Source organism: Schistocerca serialis, chromosome 1, assembly GCF_023864345.2.
Source record: "Schistocerca serialis cubense isolate TAMUIC-IGC-003099 chromosome 1, iqSchSeri2.2, whole genome shotgun sequence".
NCBI classification, from domain to species: Eukaryota; Metazoa; Arthropoda; class Insecta; order Orthoptera; family Acrididae; genus Schistocerca; species Schistocerca serialis.
In genome coordinates, this window is record NC_064638.1 from 1,025,182,674 (window position 1) to 1,025,200,758 (window position 18,085).

An 18,085-nucleotide genomic window follows, 5' to 3' on the forward strand; every position below is an offset into this window, starting at 1 on the left:
GGGGGAAAAAGGGACAGGTATACACTCGCACACACACACATATCCATCCATACATACACAGACACAAGCAGACATTTGTAAAGGCAAAGAGTTTGGGCAGAGATGTCAGTCGGGGCGGATGTACAGAGGCAAAGATGAAGTTGAAAGACAGGTGAGGTATGAGCGGCGGCAAATTGAAATTAGAAATTAGCGGAGATTGAGGCCTGGCGGATAGCGAGAAGAAAGGATATGCTGAAGGGCAAGTTCCCATCTCCGGAGTTCTGACAGGTTGGTGTTAGTGGGAAGTATCCAGATAACCCGGACGGTGTAACACTGTGCCAAGATGTGCTGGCCGTGCACCAAGGCATGTTTAGCCACAGGGTGATCCTCATTACCAACAAACACTGTCTGCCTGTGTCCATTCATGCGAATGGACAGTTTGTTACTGGTCATTCCCACATAGAACGCTTCACAGTGTAGGCAGGTCAGTTGGTAAATCACGTGGGTGCTTTCACACGTGGCTCTGCCTTTGATCGTGTACACTTTCCGGGTTACAGGACTGGAATAGGTGGTGGTGGGAGGGTGCATGGGACAGGTTTTACACCGGGGGCGGTTACAGGGGTAGGAGCCAGAGGGTAGGGAAGGTGGTTTGGGGATTTCATAGGGATGAACTAAGAGGTTGCGAAGGTTAGGTGGACGGCGGAAAGACACTCTTGGTGGAGTGGGGAGGATTTCATGAAGGATGGATCTCATTTCAGGGCAGGATTTGAGGAAGTCGTATCCCTGCTGGAGAGCCACATTCAGAATCTGATCCAGTCCCGGAAAGTATCCTGTCACAAGTGGGGCACTTTTGGGGTTCTTCTGTGGAAGGTTCCGGGTTTGAGGAGATGAGGATGTGGCTCTGGTTATTTGCTTCTGTACCAGGTCGGGAGGGTAGTTACGGGATGCAAAAGCTGTTTTTAGGTTGTTGGTGTAATGGTTCAAGGATTCCGGACTGGAGCAGATTCGTTTGCCACGAAGACCTAGGCTGTAGGGAAGGGACCGTTTGATGTGGAATGGGTGGCAGCTGTCATAATGGAGGTACTGTTGCTTGTTGGTGGGTTTAATGTGGACGGACGTGTGAAGCTGGCCATTGGACAGGTGGAGGTCAACGTCAAGGAAAGTGGCATGGGATTTGGAGTAGGACCAGGTGAATCTGATGGAACCAAAGGAGTTGAGGTTGGAGAGGAAATTCTGGAGTTCTTCTTCACTGTGAGTCCAGATCACGAAAATGTCATCAATAAATCTGTACCAAACTTCGGGTTGGCAGGCCTGGGTAACCAGGAAGGCTTCCTCTAAGCGACCCATGAATAGGTTGGCATACGAGGGGGCCATCCTGGTACCCATGGCTGTTCCCTTTAGTTGTTGGTATGTCTGGCCTTCAAAAGTGAAGAAGTTGTGGCTAAACATGCCTTGGTGCACGGCCAGCACATCTTGGCACAGTGTTACACCGTCCGGGTTATCTGGATACTTCCCACTAACACCAACCTGTCAGAACTCCGGAGATGGGAACTTGCCCTTCAGCATATCCTTTCTTCTCGCTATCCGCCAGGCCTCAATCTCCGCTAATTTCTAATTTCAATTTGCCGCCGCTCATACCTCACCTGTCTTTCAACTTCATCTTTGCCTCTGTACATCCGCCCCGACTGACATCTCTGCCCAAACTCTTTGCCTTTACAAATGTCTGCTTGTGTCTGTGTATGTATGGATGGATATGTGTGTGTGTGCGAGTGTATACCTGTCCCTTTTTCCCCCTAAGGTAAGTCTTTCCGCTCCCGGGATTGGAATGACTCCTTACCCTCTCCCTTAAAACCCATATCCTTTTGTCTTTCCTTCTCCTTCCCTCTTTCCTGACGAGGCAACCATTGGTTGCGAAAGCTAGAATTTTGTGTGTATGTTTGTGTTTGTTTGTGTGTCTATCGACCTGCCAGCGCTTTTGTTTGGTAAGTTTCATCATCTTTCTTTTTAGATATATTTTTCCCACGTGGAATGTTTCCCTCTATTATATTCATATCATTAATTTGAAGCCAACAATCACGTTTGTTATTGTTATCGTCATTGTTATTGTCACTGTTACATTTCGAAGTCTTTTCTGTCGTCTTATTTCCTCCTTCTGTTTTTGCCAGCAGTTTCACTTTCTATTCACCTTCTCCTTTTTTACCGTAATCCAGTATACAATTTTATCCCGTCGATATACACTCAATAATACGTAATAATACGTAAATCACTTCGAAACCATAACCAAAAAAATTTTTTTTCCGCTTTGCTGCTATAAAATCCACCGTTTCCAGTCCACAAACAGTTCCTTTTAGCTATTAAACAACCCTTTCGGCAGTTTTAATAACTTTTGCCTTATTTCCATTTCTATTTTTATTTCCATTTCCGTTTTTCTCACATCACCGATCATTTTTAGCCGCTTCCCACAGGTTTTAACGTCATTATTTCTTCATCAAACAATTGTTAGCTTCATCTCCATAATCTGCCACCACCAAACCACTCCTTTTAATACATCCTCACGTAGTTTTTTCGAAATTTTCCCGAATTTCTCCACCCTTTAACGTGTTTTGGCGGCAACACAACCACCTAACCTTTATGCACATCATTATCTACCTACACAAGTTCACCACAGGATCAACATAGCCCAGCCCTGACCAACCCTTTTTCGCCTTTTTTCACACCAGATCTCCATTTGCTTTCTAATTTTACCTTTATCTCTCCCCATATATTTTTTCATATTTTCATTTTCATTTCAGCCTCGTGTTCCACTTTCCACCTTCTAGTACCATGTCACCCTCACAACACCTTCACAACGACCCCATTAAGTTTTATTTACATTCCCTCCGCAAACATGCCTTCGCCCTAGCCAGATTACACTCCCATATTTTATTTTCTCAGGCTTGTCTGACATTTGGCATCACCCCCAAAGGCCTCACACTTAAAGTTCCCATCTCTGGCTGCAACCCTTCTTTCCATCAGTCCCTATACCAGTTCCAAACCAAACAATCCATTGCCCTCACCCACCTAATCCTTCACCTACACATCCACTCAGCCAATCAACACGCCCATCAACTCCTATCCTTTATAAAAATCCTCAATCTTTCCTCTCCCACATCCACACCTGTTGTTCAGAGCATCCTCCTACAGGCCAACCGCAAATTAGAGCAGCATGCCACCCTCCACCTTAAAAAACTATCCAATCTCCTGGTTTCCCACCTCCGGAAAGGCAACTCACTCACCCTTCACAACCTTTCCAGCAAACCTCAACCTCCTCTCATTGCACACAAACCCAGTCTCTCCCATCTACTCAATCTCCCACTTCCAGCTCCACTCCCTCCAAAACCTCAAAATTCCAATCAACGCAATCTGGAACCACAACACCCCAATTCAGTAGTTAACCTTTCCTCCAAACCTCTCTCCCAATCCGAAACCTCTGTCCTATCCAAAGGCCTCACCTTCAGCCCCACTCCCAGATTTAACCAAACAGCCCTCGTCAAAGATTTACTGTCCTACACCCGTACTCTCTGCTGGAAATATCACTTTGCCACGAAGAAAAATGATCCTAATCCTACTCCTAATGATCCAACTCCCCAAGACACTATCCAAATTGAACCATGCCTGGAACAGTTCCGTCCTCCGTCACAGCGGGACCCACCTCCTCTTCCTCAAAATCACCCTCTCCTAACCTTCCAGGAATTTCTGACTTCCAGCCTTGCCTCTCAATCCTTCTTAAAAAACCTTAATCCTACTCCCAACATCACCACTGCTGAAGCCCAGGCTATCCGTGATCTGAAGGCTGACCGATCCATCGTCATTCTTCCGGCGGACAAGGGTTCCACAACTGTGGTACTTGATCGTCGGGAGTATGTGGCTGAGGGACTGCGTCAGCTTTCAGACAACACTACTTACAAAGTTTGCCAAGGCAATCCCATTCCTGATGTCCAGGCGGAGCTTCAAGGAATCCTCAGAACCTTAGGCCCCCTACAAAACCTTTCACCCGACTCCATCAACCTCCTGACCCCACCAACACCCCGCACCCCTACCTTCTACCTTCTTCCCAAAATTCACAAGCCCAATCATCCCGGCCGTCCCATTGTAGCTGGTTACCAAGCCCCCACCGAACGCATCTCTGCCTACGTAGATCAACACCTTCAACCCATTACATGCAGTCTCCCATCCTTCATCAAAGACACCAACCACTTTCTCAAACGCCTGGAATCCCTACCCAGTCTGTTACCCCCAGAAACCATCCTTGTAACCATTGATGCCACTTCCTTATACACAAATATTCCGCACGTCCAGGGCCTCGCTGCGATGGAGCACTTCCTTTCACGCCGATCACCTGCCGCCCTACCTAAAACCTCTTTCCTCATTACCTTAGCCAGCTTCATCCTGACCCACAACTTCTTCACTTTTGAAGGCCAGACATACCAACAACTAAAGGGAACAGCCATGGGTACCAGGATGGCCCCCTCGTATGCCAACCTATTCATGGGTCGCTTAGAGGAAGCCTTCCTGGTTACCCAGGCCTGCCAACCCGAAGTTTGGTACAGATTTATTGATGACATTTTCGTGATCTGGACTCACAGTGAAGAAGAACTCCAGAATTTCCTCTCCAACCTCAACTCCTTTGGTTCCATCAGATTCACCTGGTCCTACTCCAAATCCCATGCCACTTTCCTTGACGTTGACCTCCACCTGTCCAATGGCCAGCTTCACACGTCCGTCCACATTAAACCCACCAACAAGCAACAGTACCTCCATTATGACAGCTGCCACCCATTCCACATCAAACGGTCCCTTCCCTACAGCCTAGGTCTTCGTGGCAAACGAATCTGCTCCAGTCCGGAATCCTTGAACCATTACACCAACAACCTAAAAACAGCTTTTGCATCCCGTAACTACCCTCCCGACCTGGTACAGAAGCAAATAACCAGAGCCACATCCTCATCTCCTCAAACCCGGAACCTTCCACAGAAGAACCCCAAAAGTGCCCCACTTGTGACAGGATACTTTCCGGGACTGGATCAGATTCTGAATGTGGCTCTCCAGCAGGGATACGACTTCCTCAAATCCTGCCCTGAAATGAGATCCATCCTTCATGAAATCCTCCCCACTCCACCAAGAGTGTCTTTCCGCCGTCCACCTAACCTTCGCAACCTCTTAGTTCATCCCTATGAAATCCCCAAACCACCTTCCCTACCCTCTGGCTCCTACCCCTGTAACCGCCCCCGGTGTAAAACCTGTCCCATGCACCCTCCCACCACCACCTATTCCAGTCCTGTAACCCGGAAAGTGTACACGATCAAAGGCAGAGCCACGTGTGAAAGCACCCACGTGATTTACCAACTGACCTGCCTACACTGTGAAGCGTTCTATGTGGGAATGACCAGTAACAAACTGTCCATTCGCATGAATGGACACAGGCAGACAGTGTTTGTTGGTAATGAGGATCACCCTGTGGCTAAACATGCCTTGGTGCACGGCCAGCACATCTTGGCACAGTGTTACACCGTCCGGGTTATCTGGATACTTCCCACTAACACCAACCTGTCAGAACTCCGGAGATGGGAACTTGCCCTTCAGCATATCCTTTCTTCTCGCTATCCGCCAGGCCTCAATCTCCGCTAATTTCTAATTTCAATTTGCCGCCGCTCATACCTCACCTGTCTTTCAACTTCATCTTTGCCTCTGTACATCCGCCCCGACTGACATCTCTGCCCAAACTCTTTGCCTTTACAAATGTCTGCTTGTGTCTGTGTATGTATGGATGGATATGTGTGTGTGTGCGAGTGTATACCTGTCCCTTTTTCCCCCTAAGGTAAGTCTTTCCGCTCCCGGGATTGGAATGACTCCTTACCCTCTCCCTTAAAACCCATATCCTTTTGTCTTTCCTTCTCCTTCCCTCTTTCCTGACGAGGCAACCATTGGTTGCGAAAGCTAGAATTTTGTGTGTATGTTTGTGTTTGTTTGTGTGTCTATCGACCTGCCAGCGCTTTTGTTTGGTAAGTTTCATCATCTTTCTTTTTAGATATATTTTTCCCACGTGGAATGTTTCCCTCTATTATATTTATACATATATATATATATATATATATATATATATTCCCCCTCCCCAGAAAAAGTCTGGTCGTCTAGTCTCTATGGATAAGCCAAGACAAGTTTTCACTTATTTTGACTTCTCTTCCACTGAACCAAGTTGCTGGGCAATTAGATTATGGCACTTGCAGTGTTCTCCTCATTATTGACACTCGCTGTCAGATTTCTGTTCTGCAGATGCTGGAATAATTATATAGACACTCTTGTCACCTCCCGCCAGATCGTCATGAAACATACATTATCTGCTTCCTCCTGTGACTGCAATCACACAAGCAAGACTTTGCAAACCCCTGGGGGGTCACGACCCTCAGGTTAACAGGCACTATGTTAGGCAAGTAAGGGGAAGTTGTGGAATGACAACAAAGGAAATGATGTTTCAGCGGAATGGAAGTATGGATGCTTAAAGAACAAAGGAAACAGTGATGACAAAATGGTGTGTGTGTGTGTGTGTGTGTGTGTGTGTGTGTGTGAGTGACAGAGAGAGAGAGAGAGAGAGAGAGAGAGAGAGAGAGAGAGAGAGAGGTGGTAAAAGACAGAGAGGGGAAGAGAGATTGGCATAGGAAGGGAAGTGGAGGGGGAGAGGAGAGATCATGGTGTAGAGAGGGAAGAAAGGGAGGTAATGATAAGACTAATTGGGGGGGGGAGGGGGGGGGGGGGAATTCAGGCAAAAGAAGAAGGATGGAGGAGGGATGTGTAGTGATAGTGGGAGAGGGTTAAACAAAGACATATACATTTTATAACTAACTTAACCAAGTCAGTACTTACTTTTGCAAGCAGGTTTTGCAGAATATATGACCTTCAATACATGTGACAGTGTCCTCTGCTAGAACTTCATCATCATAGCAACAACCACACTCCAGCAACTCATTATTTTCCTTAGCCTATGGGTGGGAAAAAAAGCTATTAAGAAATAAATTGAACAAATACAGAGCTTCTCAGCATCTTTATTGTAAAAAGTAGTACCAAATGCCAATGCTACAAGCTTTAATTTTATGATTTAGACATTGTAACTTGCACTCTGTCTCATACTTTAAATTCTTTTGCTACCTTAGCCTGCGGTTAGATACCTTACATGATCGCTCCGTACCTGTTTGGGTACTTTTGCAGTACAAAAACAATATTTTATCTAGCCACAAGAACAATAATACACTAGACACTCGCTAATCTGGCCATTCCCTGCACAAATGGGTGCCAGATTAGCAAAAGTTATAAATTATTGAGTGTGTTTAAAATTTAGTTTAAACCCACAGGGACTATTCTGTATTAAATTCACAGAAACATTCATTTTCATAGGACACTTAGTCCTTGAGAATGTATATATACAGTAGTATAACTCACTATGAAACATGTCCCGAATTTTTAGTAGTTGCAATGACAGTACATGATGGTGGCATTCTTTATCACACAACTGTTTTACAAGCATTAACATCAGTACTTCACATACATGGTGGTTATGTAATGTACTCCAGAAAAATGTCTGCAGCTGCAGTACTAGCAGTGTGAGAAATCTTCACGCGCTCTCCTCCTATGTCCTCTTCATCATTTCATTGTTACTTTCCTGCACCTCTTAGTTATTTCTTCATATGCTAAAATTTGGTCTGTCTCACTGTTTTACTCATTTAGCCACTTTGCAACATCGTCTTCACAATGACTCCTCATCCTGGAAGCTTGTGGAACATGTCAATATGCAATCTGTCAGCAACTGATGATTCCAAATTGATTAGCGCATTCCCTCCAATCTGCATGAATGGATGGAAAAGTGTGAACTTTTCTCCAGCTCTTCATTATGGTAGTTTCTCCATTTTATCCCATGCTTCTGCTGTTTGGGAAAATGTCACATACATTGGTTGTTTTCCATACCTTCAACATAGCCTCAGTAGAGTCATTTTCCAATTCATTCAACAACGAGACAAGAAGTGCATGTCAATAATGACATATAATTGATTCCAAAATTCCCTGGTCCACAGGCTACATTGGGGCTGTCACACGGGTGGAAGAAAGACTGCTTGTATACCACTGAACTCTAAAGAGTCACACTGGAAGGATGACTGGGACCATTGTCAGTTAAACGGATAGCTTTCAGTGGAAGCCTTCTATACTTCAGCTATTATGTTGAAGCTGGTACAAATTTTTCGATGATAACGACTATGTGTTTAAAGGGACTAAACTACTGGGTCATCAGTCCCTTCTTATCATGGGGGGGGGGGGGAGAAGCAACTTGGCTGTTGGCTGCTCAAATAGGCATAACAAGGTGACAGGGGAAGATAGTAACCTGCAGTTGCTTGGAGGTACCCACCACACTGGAAGCTCTTGCCCCCAGAACCAGAAAAGTATTATAGGTTAAAGTAAAATCCACTCGATCTCAGGACATGCAACACTTTGGTACTGGCTGTCACATCATCCGCAAGCATCTGAGATAGTGAGGTAGGCAAGCTGAGAGTGTACTGCAGATTGGCCAGCAGGGCGCACCCAACAACAACATGCATTATCATCGGTAGACTACCACAGCTGCAGTGAGAAGGATCCTCCTGACATAGAAGGAACTTGTAGGTGAGTTGTATGGCCAATGTGCAGTTGGCACAACACAATGGAATCTTTCCAAGACAATTGGAAAGATGTATACCACAACTTAGTGGGCCCTGTAATCACTTTCAACATGTTTTGGGTCATAGTAGCCTGATATTCCAATACCCAGAACCTCAAAATATTGCATTGAAGTTGTAATCGTAAGTCTGTGTCTTGTATCCCAAAGTCAAGTTGATCCCCTGTAGCTGTGTCTTTAGCTAAATGTTTGGCATGTTCGTTTCCTGGAATGCCTATGTGGATCAGTGTCCAGATGAAAGTCACTGTCTTTCCAGAGCTGTAGAGGTCAGCCAATAGGTCCTGGATGCTGGTGACCAAAAGATTTTTGGGATAGCACGAGGTTATATCTTTTAAGCAACTCGTGGAATTGCTACAAATCAGAAAGCTCATCGTGGCCTGGGATTTGACGTACCGCAAAGTCTGAGAGATGGGAACAACTCTGCAGTGTATACACTGCAGGGTCTCAGAAGAGAGTGTTTCTTTTGTCTTGTCTCCTTGCATGTGCAAAAGCGTAATCAGCCCTGTCACTGGCTTTCGATCCATCTGTGTAGATGCATAATGAATTATAATAATTGTGGAGGACTAAAAGAAACAGGTGTTAGAGAAGAATATGATCAGCATCCTTCTTGTGGCCACAAAAGAGGTCCATCCATATCACAGGACAGGGTACAGCACATGGGCGGGGGGGGGGGGGGGGGGGGGGGGGGAGGGGGGGGGGGCATGGGGGTGTGCCGAGACGGAGCTCTAGGGACACAGGCTAATGGAGGTTCTTGGAGGTCCTTCAGTAGAGTAGCAAGTCGGATCCCAGAGGTCTTCGCAGTTTTGGGTGATGCACGAACAGTCCGAACTGCTGGTTGGGGAACAGAGTTGAGTGGCATGGATGAGCAGACATCTGACTGATTGTGACAGCTTAACTTTCCAGAAGCTGCTGTCATCTAACCCGCAGTAGTGGGACACCGGCTTCTGCCAAGAGACCGTCATCAAAGCTTGTATGGAAGGCTCCTGTTGCTGACCGCACACCAGTGTGGTGAACTGCGTCCAGCAAGCTCAGTATGGACAGTGCTGCCGACCCACAGGCAGTGGATCAATAGTCCAAACGGAAAAAAATCAGCACTTTGTAAAATCTCAGAAGAACTGTAAGGTCCACGCCCTAGGAAGAGAGGCTAAGAAAACAGAGAGCATTCAGCTTCTTCATGTAAGTTTCCTTGAGCCAGCAGATATGTGGCAGCCAAGTTAGCTTTTGGTCAAATAAAATACCTAAGAATTGGAAAGCTTCAATGACTTCAAGTAACTGGTCACCAAGATAAATTTCTGGCTGCAGGTGCACAGTCTGGAGTCGATAAAAATGCACAACTCGTGATTTTGCAGGAGAAAATTGATAGCTGTGATTCAAGGCCCAGTCATGGACTCTCCAGACAGCCCCTGAAGTTGATGCTCAGCAATGAGTAGTGATGCAGAGGCAAAGTACAGGCAAAGATCTTCCACGTACAGTGACGGAGAGACTGTGGGGCCCACTGCATTTACAATACCATTGATGGCAATGGCAAACAGTGTTATCGAACCTATCCAAACCCGAAAAAACCTGAGAGATAGGAAATTCTGGATAAAAATGGGTAAATTTCCCCAGAAACCCCACTCATGCAGGATGTGATACCTGGTGGTATCACACACCTTCTGTAGGTTAAAGAACACAGCAATCAGATGTTGGCAATGCGCAAAAGCATTGTGCACTGCGGATTCCAAAAGAACCAGAAATTCTATGGTGGGCCCTGAAAGCCCAAAAGCCACTTTGGATTCTTGATGTATGCCCTCCAGCTTCAAGGCACCAACAAAGATGGTGGTTGACCATTCTTTCGAATAGCTTACACAGCCCATTTGTCGGAAAGATTGGCAGGTAGTTAAATAAGTGGGTCTATGTTCCATAAGAACACGTGAGAACTGCTGGATATCAGTAACGTCTTGCCACGATATTTCGGCACAGAGTCTTCTGGCCATCTTCAGGTGAGTACCACTGTAGTAGTACTGGCGAGTATGCGCTCAGCTCTGCTATTTAAAGCCATAATCAGATGACATTGCGCATGCGCTGCTCAGCGTGCGCGTTCATAACAACTCCGTGCGCTGCGCCTCGCGCCCTCCACAGTGAAAGCTTGTCATATCGATATCAGGTTGATTTTCATCTTTATACAGATAACTATGTCGACTACGAAGTTTCTCTGTAACAGGATTCCAAGCAGGGTTTAGCTGATAACTGCTATCTCGATTGATGAGAGTCTCATTGTCAAAAAATCTTATTTCCACAGATTCATTGATAATCGAGCTCCAAAAGTTTGATGTATGGGCCAAAATTTTTGTGTCGTCGTTATTCATGGAATGGTCTGTGGAAATACAATGTTCGGCAATTGCGGACTTGGCGGATTGGAGAAGGCAAGTATGCCGTTGGTGTTCCACAATGCATTCCTGCACAGTTCATGTTGTTTGCCCTATATATGATTTGCGGCATTCACACGGAATTTTGTAAACACCCAATTTACGTAGGCCCAGGTCTGCACAAGTGGGTCTACTCCTGGTTTCAGGACAGGAATAATAATAATATCTTCCTGCCAGTGAGAGGGAAACACTCACTCTCACCAATCGCAATTAAGAAGCCAAAGGATACATTCCAACTGTTGGCGCAAAAATGTTTGAGCATTTGGTTATGGATTTTGTCAGGTCCAGGGACCATATCTTGGCACTCTGCCCAAGCGCTGCGAAGCTCCCAATCACTAAAAGGGACATTATACGATAGAGAGTTGTATGCATGGAAAGATACTGGGCATCACTCAATGAGGTGTTTCTGGGTCAAGAAATGAGAATGGTGATGACTGCAAGCGGACACTTCAGCGAAGTGTGCTGCAAAAAAAAAAAAAAAAAAAAAAAAATCGCAAGTACCGCGGGATCAGTGCAGATATGACCATTGACAAGAACGCCAGGAACTGCCGTGGGTGGTGGATGGTTGCAAATGTGGCAGAGTTTAGCCCATACTTGGGACTATGGGGTGTAGGATCACATGGTTGCGACATATTGCTACCAACACTCCCGATTCCTTTTCTTTATTAAAAACCGCACTTTCGTCCAGAATATTTTTAATGCTATTAAATTATCCATTATATCACTTGGGCCTTTGAAGCACACTGTGGCATTCCCTGATAGCTGTGGCTATATCTTCAGACCACCCTGGTACTGGCCATCATCAAGATGAGCCGGAGGAGTAGGGTATCATTGCTGCTGCAGCATAGTATCAATAGTATTCTGCACCAGTCTGTCAATATCTGACACAACTGGCTGCAAAAGTGGCCGCAGAGGAGAAAGCCTACCAATCAGCTTTCCAAAGAAACCAACATGGGGCATATTCTAGATGTCTTCGAGTGGAGAGGGAGAGAGCATTAGGAAAAATGTCACCGTCACAAAAATCGCCTAGGGCTCGCCACTGAATCAGGAGTAAGATACTCGAGCTGCAAACTGTGAGACCAAAAGCTGGAAATGTTCTGTGGCCCACAATGAAATGGGTTGCAGCTCCCTTGTTGAGTATGCATATGTCCAATTCTGAAAGGAGGAGTTTTAGTACTCAGCCTCTGTGAGACATAGTGTCACCATCTAACAGAGGATTATGGTCATTGAAGCCCCAAAATAAGAGAAAGTGGCCAAGGAGCTGTGCCACTAACTCTAACAGCTTGTGATAATGGAAAGGTCTGTCTGGGGGGTAGATAAACATTATATATTGTCATTCGAACTGAGAGTTAGACATTAACGGCCATGGCCTCTAGTGCAGTTGTAAGGGGCAACTGCTCACTGAAAATATCAGAGTGAATGAGGTTCCTGAAGCGCTATGCCAGTTGCCGAGTACGTAGCCATTACAGTTCCATTGAACCATTGAAGGAGTGTTTGAGTCAGGTCTGAGAAAGTGACGAACGGAAAAGATGGGTATGAATACTTCGCAACCATGTCATGGTCCACCCGACTGTGTGATCCATTGTCCATGTGCATAGGCTCAACCACTGCCCAGCTGGGGAGCGTAACATCTGAAGCCTCAGAAAGTATCTTATCTTTCTGCTTATCCTATCCTGCTAAGACTGTGGCTGGAATATGAACAGGGTCAGGTGGTGTCATGCGATACTGTGTCATCATGTGAGGTGTGGACTGAGACACGACAGTCATAAAATTGGAGGAAAAAAAACTTCCATGAGTTGCCTCTTCAGAAAGACAAGCAATGGTCACGGGTCCATTCTAGCCCCCGACACTGAGGGGTGGGATGTTGGGAATTCCCAGTCACTGAGTGGGTAGTTTATGATACCCAGTTGCATTACAATATGCCACTAATTTTATGGGCTGCTTCTGTTGTTTGTACCTACGAGCTTCCTTTTCATACTTAACAGCTAATTTCTTGTTTTCCTTAAGGAAGAGGTCAGTTTCACTAGCACTGTACAAGGCATCAGCAGTTAAATAATCTTTTTCTATTACCTTCCATATCTTGTTAACAAATACTTATACATCTTTTTCTTTAGCCAAGAGACTTTCCTCGATGACTGTCAGCATTCCATGTCATTAATCTAGTTTGATAGCCAACTCTCGCTTGCTGCAAACAAGATACTGCAGCAAAGTTGTTCCTAAATGCAACTTCTTTTTCCTTTATTACCATGCTACTGACACAAATTCCTTTACCTCACTGGTGTATGAACCATCTACAAACAGCTATCTCATTTCTTCATTCTCACTCTTTCACATAAATATAATTTCAAGTTTCTGCTTCAGGTTACCGCAACGTGTTTCCTTTTAAAAACCATGACACTGAGCGGCAAAGAAAGCCACAACTCCAAATATGTAGAGCATAGTTTAACACTGCCGCACATGGTAATTCATTGTTGTTTGTGTCACTTATGCTTGAGCAACTAGAGGCTGATGTTGGCCAGATTAATGAGAGTTTAGTGTATATGAACCTAGTGAAATTTTTTCATGTTCATTTCAAATAAGTAATTTTTTTCTCTGTCATCCAGTTATTCTAAGAGATCTAGGACGTTCATTTAATTACAATGTCCCACCAACTATGAAGGAGCAGCTTTATTTGAATCATTCCTTTGTGGTGCATCCCATCTCCCTACTCATGCCCCTCGAAAGTGTAATTTACTGACAACATATTTAAAGCAGCAGCCATAAATCAGTAGACAGAAAAGAATGAATCAGAGTACCTCCTTACAACGTGAGCACAGAAGTCTGTGAAACTCAAATATTGAGGAGGAATAGGAGGGTGAGGGTGGGAGGGAGGGGGGAAGGGAGAGAGAAGGTGGGAAGGGGGCAGAGAGGGGAAGGGAGACGGAGAGAGGGAGACATGGAGGGGAGGGGAGAATACTGGAGAGGTGAGATGTGGCGCAGTACTTCCCATACCACTTTACAAAATGATATGTCCCTTTCCACTGTACAAAATGATTCAAATCAAGTAAATGCAACAATAGGCCTGTTAATGCAGTACATTATGAAAACTTTACCTACCTTTTTGAATGATTTAACTCTCTTCAATTCCTTTTCATTTAGATATTTTTTTATCTTTTCTTTGTTTTCAATAAAGGCTACCTGTAACAAAAAGTAAGTTCTATTATTCTGCATATGTAAGAGATCTGATACTGAATGCTAACAATTAGAATACTAAATTCAGTTGTTTTGCTTGAATTGGAAAAAAAACGGGTAAGGGGTGACAACACTGACTTGCATCATCTTTGATTTTCCAAAATCTAAGTTTCATGGGCATAAAGCTACTACTTCATAGAATGCTGAGAAAATATCATATGCACAAATATGCCCTATTCATATTATAGTCATATGGTTAGTTGCAGTTTGCGAGAAATAGACGGGGGGGGGGGGGGGGCACATGCATTTAGTACAAATGCCAGAAGCAAAGATTCTTATGAGATCGTACATGTTACAACCATGATCTGCAGGTGAGAAGGTACAGGAAAGTATACATCTACATGGGTACTCCAAAACCCACCAAATGGTGCGTGGCAGAGGGTACCCTGTACTACTACTACTACTAACTTCCTTTCCTCTTCCACTCACAGACAGAACGAGGGAAAAATGATTGTCTAGATGCCTCTGTATGAGCCCTAATTTCTCGTATCTTATCTTCATGGTCCTTATGGGCAACGTATGTTGGTGGCCAGTAGAATCGCTCGACAGTCAGTTTCAAATGCTGGTTCTCTAAATTTTCTCACTAGTGTTCCTCAAAAAGAATATTGTCTTCCCTTTAGGGGTTTTAATTTGAGTTCCCAAAGCACCTCTGTAACACCTACGTATTCTTCGAACCTACCAGTTACAGGTCTAGCAGCCCGCCTCTGAATCGCTTGGATGTTTTCTTTTAACCCGACATGGTATGGATTCCAAACACTCCAGTATACTCAAGAATAGGTCACACCAGCATCCTGTATGGAGTCTTCTTTACAGATGAACAACACTTTCTGAAAATTTTCTGAATAAATCAAAGCTGACCATTCCACTTCCCTATCACAGTCCTCATATGATCATTCTATTTCATATCGCTTTGCACTGTTATGACCAGATATTTAAATGACATGGCTGTATCAAGCAGGACACTACTAATGCTGTATCCAAACATTGCACGTCTGTTTTTCCTACTCATCTGCGTTACCTAATCACTTTTCTAGATTTAGAGCTAACCACCACTCATCTCAACAACTAGAAATTTTGTCTAAGTCATCCTGTACTCTCCTGCAGTCACTCAACTTTGACACCTTACCCTCTACACAACAGCATCATCAGCAAATAACTAGACTGCTACCCACCCTGACCACCAAATAATTTATGTATATAGAGAAAAACAGCAGTCCTATCATACTTCCCTGGGGCATTCCTGATGATACCCTTGTCTCTGACGAGCACTACCCATCGAAGGCAACACACAGGCTTCTATGACTTAGAAAGTCTTCGAGATACTCGCATATCTGTGAACCTATTCCACATGCTCCTACCTTCATTAGCAGCCTGCAATGGAGCACCATGTCAAATGCTTCATAGAAATCTAGAAATATGGGATCTGCCTATTGCCCTCCATCCATAGCTCACAATACATCATGTGAGAAAAGGGCCAGTTGAATTTTGCATTAGCCATGCTTTTCTAGAAATCATTCTTGGTCTCAAGAAAATTTATTTTTTTCGAACTGAGAATATGCTCAAGGATTCTGCACCAAACCTAAGTTATGTCTGTAATCCTACGGGTCCTTTTTTTTACTCTTCTTATATACAGGAGTCACTTGTGCTGGGTGAGAGATTCGCGATAAATGCCAGTTAGGTAAAGGCCCCACGCTGTAGAGTACTCTTTGTAAAAGTGAATTGGGATTTCATCTGGACCTGGTGACATATCTACTGCCAAATCTTTCAGTTTTTCCTCTATGCCAGGGATGCTTATTACTGTGTCATCTATACGGGAGTCTGTCCAATGATCAAATGACAGTATGTTTGTACAATTCTCCTATATGAACAATTTCTTGAATATGAAATTTAAAGCTTCGGCTTTTGTTTTCCTATCTTCAACTGTCACACCAGACTGGTAAACAAGGAACTAGATGGAAGCCTGCTTAGTGATTTTTACATAGGACCAGAATTTTCTTGGTTATTAAATCATGGCAGGTCTTTTCCATCCTTAATCCAAATAATATGCACATAACTCTCCAGACCACAATTTACAGTCTGCTTAAACTTTGCACATAATTCCTATATATGTCCATCTTACTGGAATTAAGTGATGTCATTTCACTAAATGAGATGCTAACAACAGATTATCTGCTATTTCTAGCACAAACACTCTACTAGCCTTCTTGATTGATTTATAAACTTTTGTAACCATAGTTGCTATGATGATGATATGATTACTAATTCCCATTTCTATACTGACATTGTTGATAAGGTCCAGCTTATTTGTAACTACAAGGTCTAAAATACTTCCACTGTGTGTGGGCTGCTGAGCTAGCTGCTCAAGACAGTTTTCAGTTCCAAAAGTGCTTCACACAATTGTCTGTATGTATCCCCAGCAATGAATCAATAGACATTCCAGTCTGTACTTGGTAGGTTAAAGTCCCCTCCAACAACTGTTGGATAAGATAGGCATTTACCCACTACTGACAGTACACTTAACTTTGAATGACTCTAGAGCTGTCACAGTGGAATCAATGGCCAGTAAAAACATCCAACAATTAACTTGGTTTCATCTACATCTGTTATACGCAACCAGATAACTTCACTGACAAGAATAATTCGAGCATGAGAAGTTTCCTGGAGGGCATTAAATTCAGGAACTTTGTTACGAATACTTCGACAATTTAGCGATAAAATTTTAACAGTCTGACTTCCCTTGCTGTGTATCGACTGGCAGTCTCTAGGATGCTAGGATATTACAGCATCACTGGTCACTAGCCATGGGGGGGGGGGGGGGGGGGTGAGGAAGGATAGTAACATATTCTGCCTAGCCTGGGCAAGATATCCCCAAAGTTGCAACATCAACATCCAGTTCTGCGGAGAAGAAGAAAAGATCAATGGCAGAAAATCAGAAATATTGTAGTTCGAGAAATGCGTAACACATTGCTAAACTGTATTTCTCATTTATTACAACCAGTTCCAGATGTCAACTATGTTCCAGATAACTGTGTCAACATAAAAAAAGAAAAGAAAAAGAAAACACAATGCAGGAACAACAAACAGCAAGACCACATTAACCAACTATTCATTTTGTGTTACTTTAAAAAAAGAAAAGAAACGAAAAACAACAATAACACAGGCTTCAAATGTCTTACATGATTCCACATAAGAGAACAATCAGACTTATAACTCCACAAAACAAAATTTCTGCAAATGAAAAACGTGGCCAATTCATTGGCAGGGGAAAATCTGGATGTTAATACTTCAGCTACAATCAACACAGGTGTGAAAGATTGATGACCAAAGAAAGTACATACCAAAGATATAACCTCGGCAGTAAACACTTTGAAATAATTATATATCTAAATACGTACTCACACAGCCACTGTATGGTGCATGGCATTTCCTTTCATGTTCCACTTGCCTGTATGCTCTGTAAAAGCCCTAATTTCTCTCATCCTACCTTCATTTTTCTTAAATGAAATTTATGTTAGCCACAGCAGAAGCTTCCTGCAGTTACCTTCAAATGCCAATTCTCTAAATTTTCTCAACAGTGTCCCGCAAAAAAGAAGTGGTCTTCCCTACAGGGATTTCCATTTGAGTTCATGAAGCATTTCCACAAAATTCGCATGATGATTGAATCTAGCCGGCAACAAATCTAGTGACTCACCTCTGAATTGCTCTGATGTCTTCCTTTAATCCAACCTTG

At 43.9% G+C, this 18,085-nt stretch overlaps 1 protein-coding gene across 3 annotated transcripts in view; it reads right to left on the reverse strand.

Annotated features, from left to right (window-relative positions):
• Window positions 1-18,085, reverse strand: part of LOC126413549 (uncharacterized) — a 241,448-nt gene that overhangs the window by 120,732 nt on the left and 102,631 nt on the right. For all 3 annotated transcript variants that reach the window (XM_050083275.1, XM_050083273.1, XM_050083274.1), the window contains 2 exons: window positions 14,221-14,301; window positions 6,880-6,995 (listed from right to left, as the gene is read on the reverse strand). In XM_050083275.1, coding sequence (XP_049939232.1) covers window positions 6,880-6,995; window positions 14,221-14,301 — 197 coding nt within the window. The remainder of the gene's footprint in view (window positions 1-6,879; window positions 6,996-14,220; window positions 14,302-18,085) is intronic.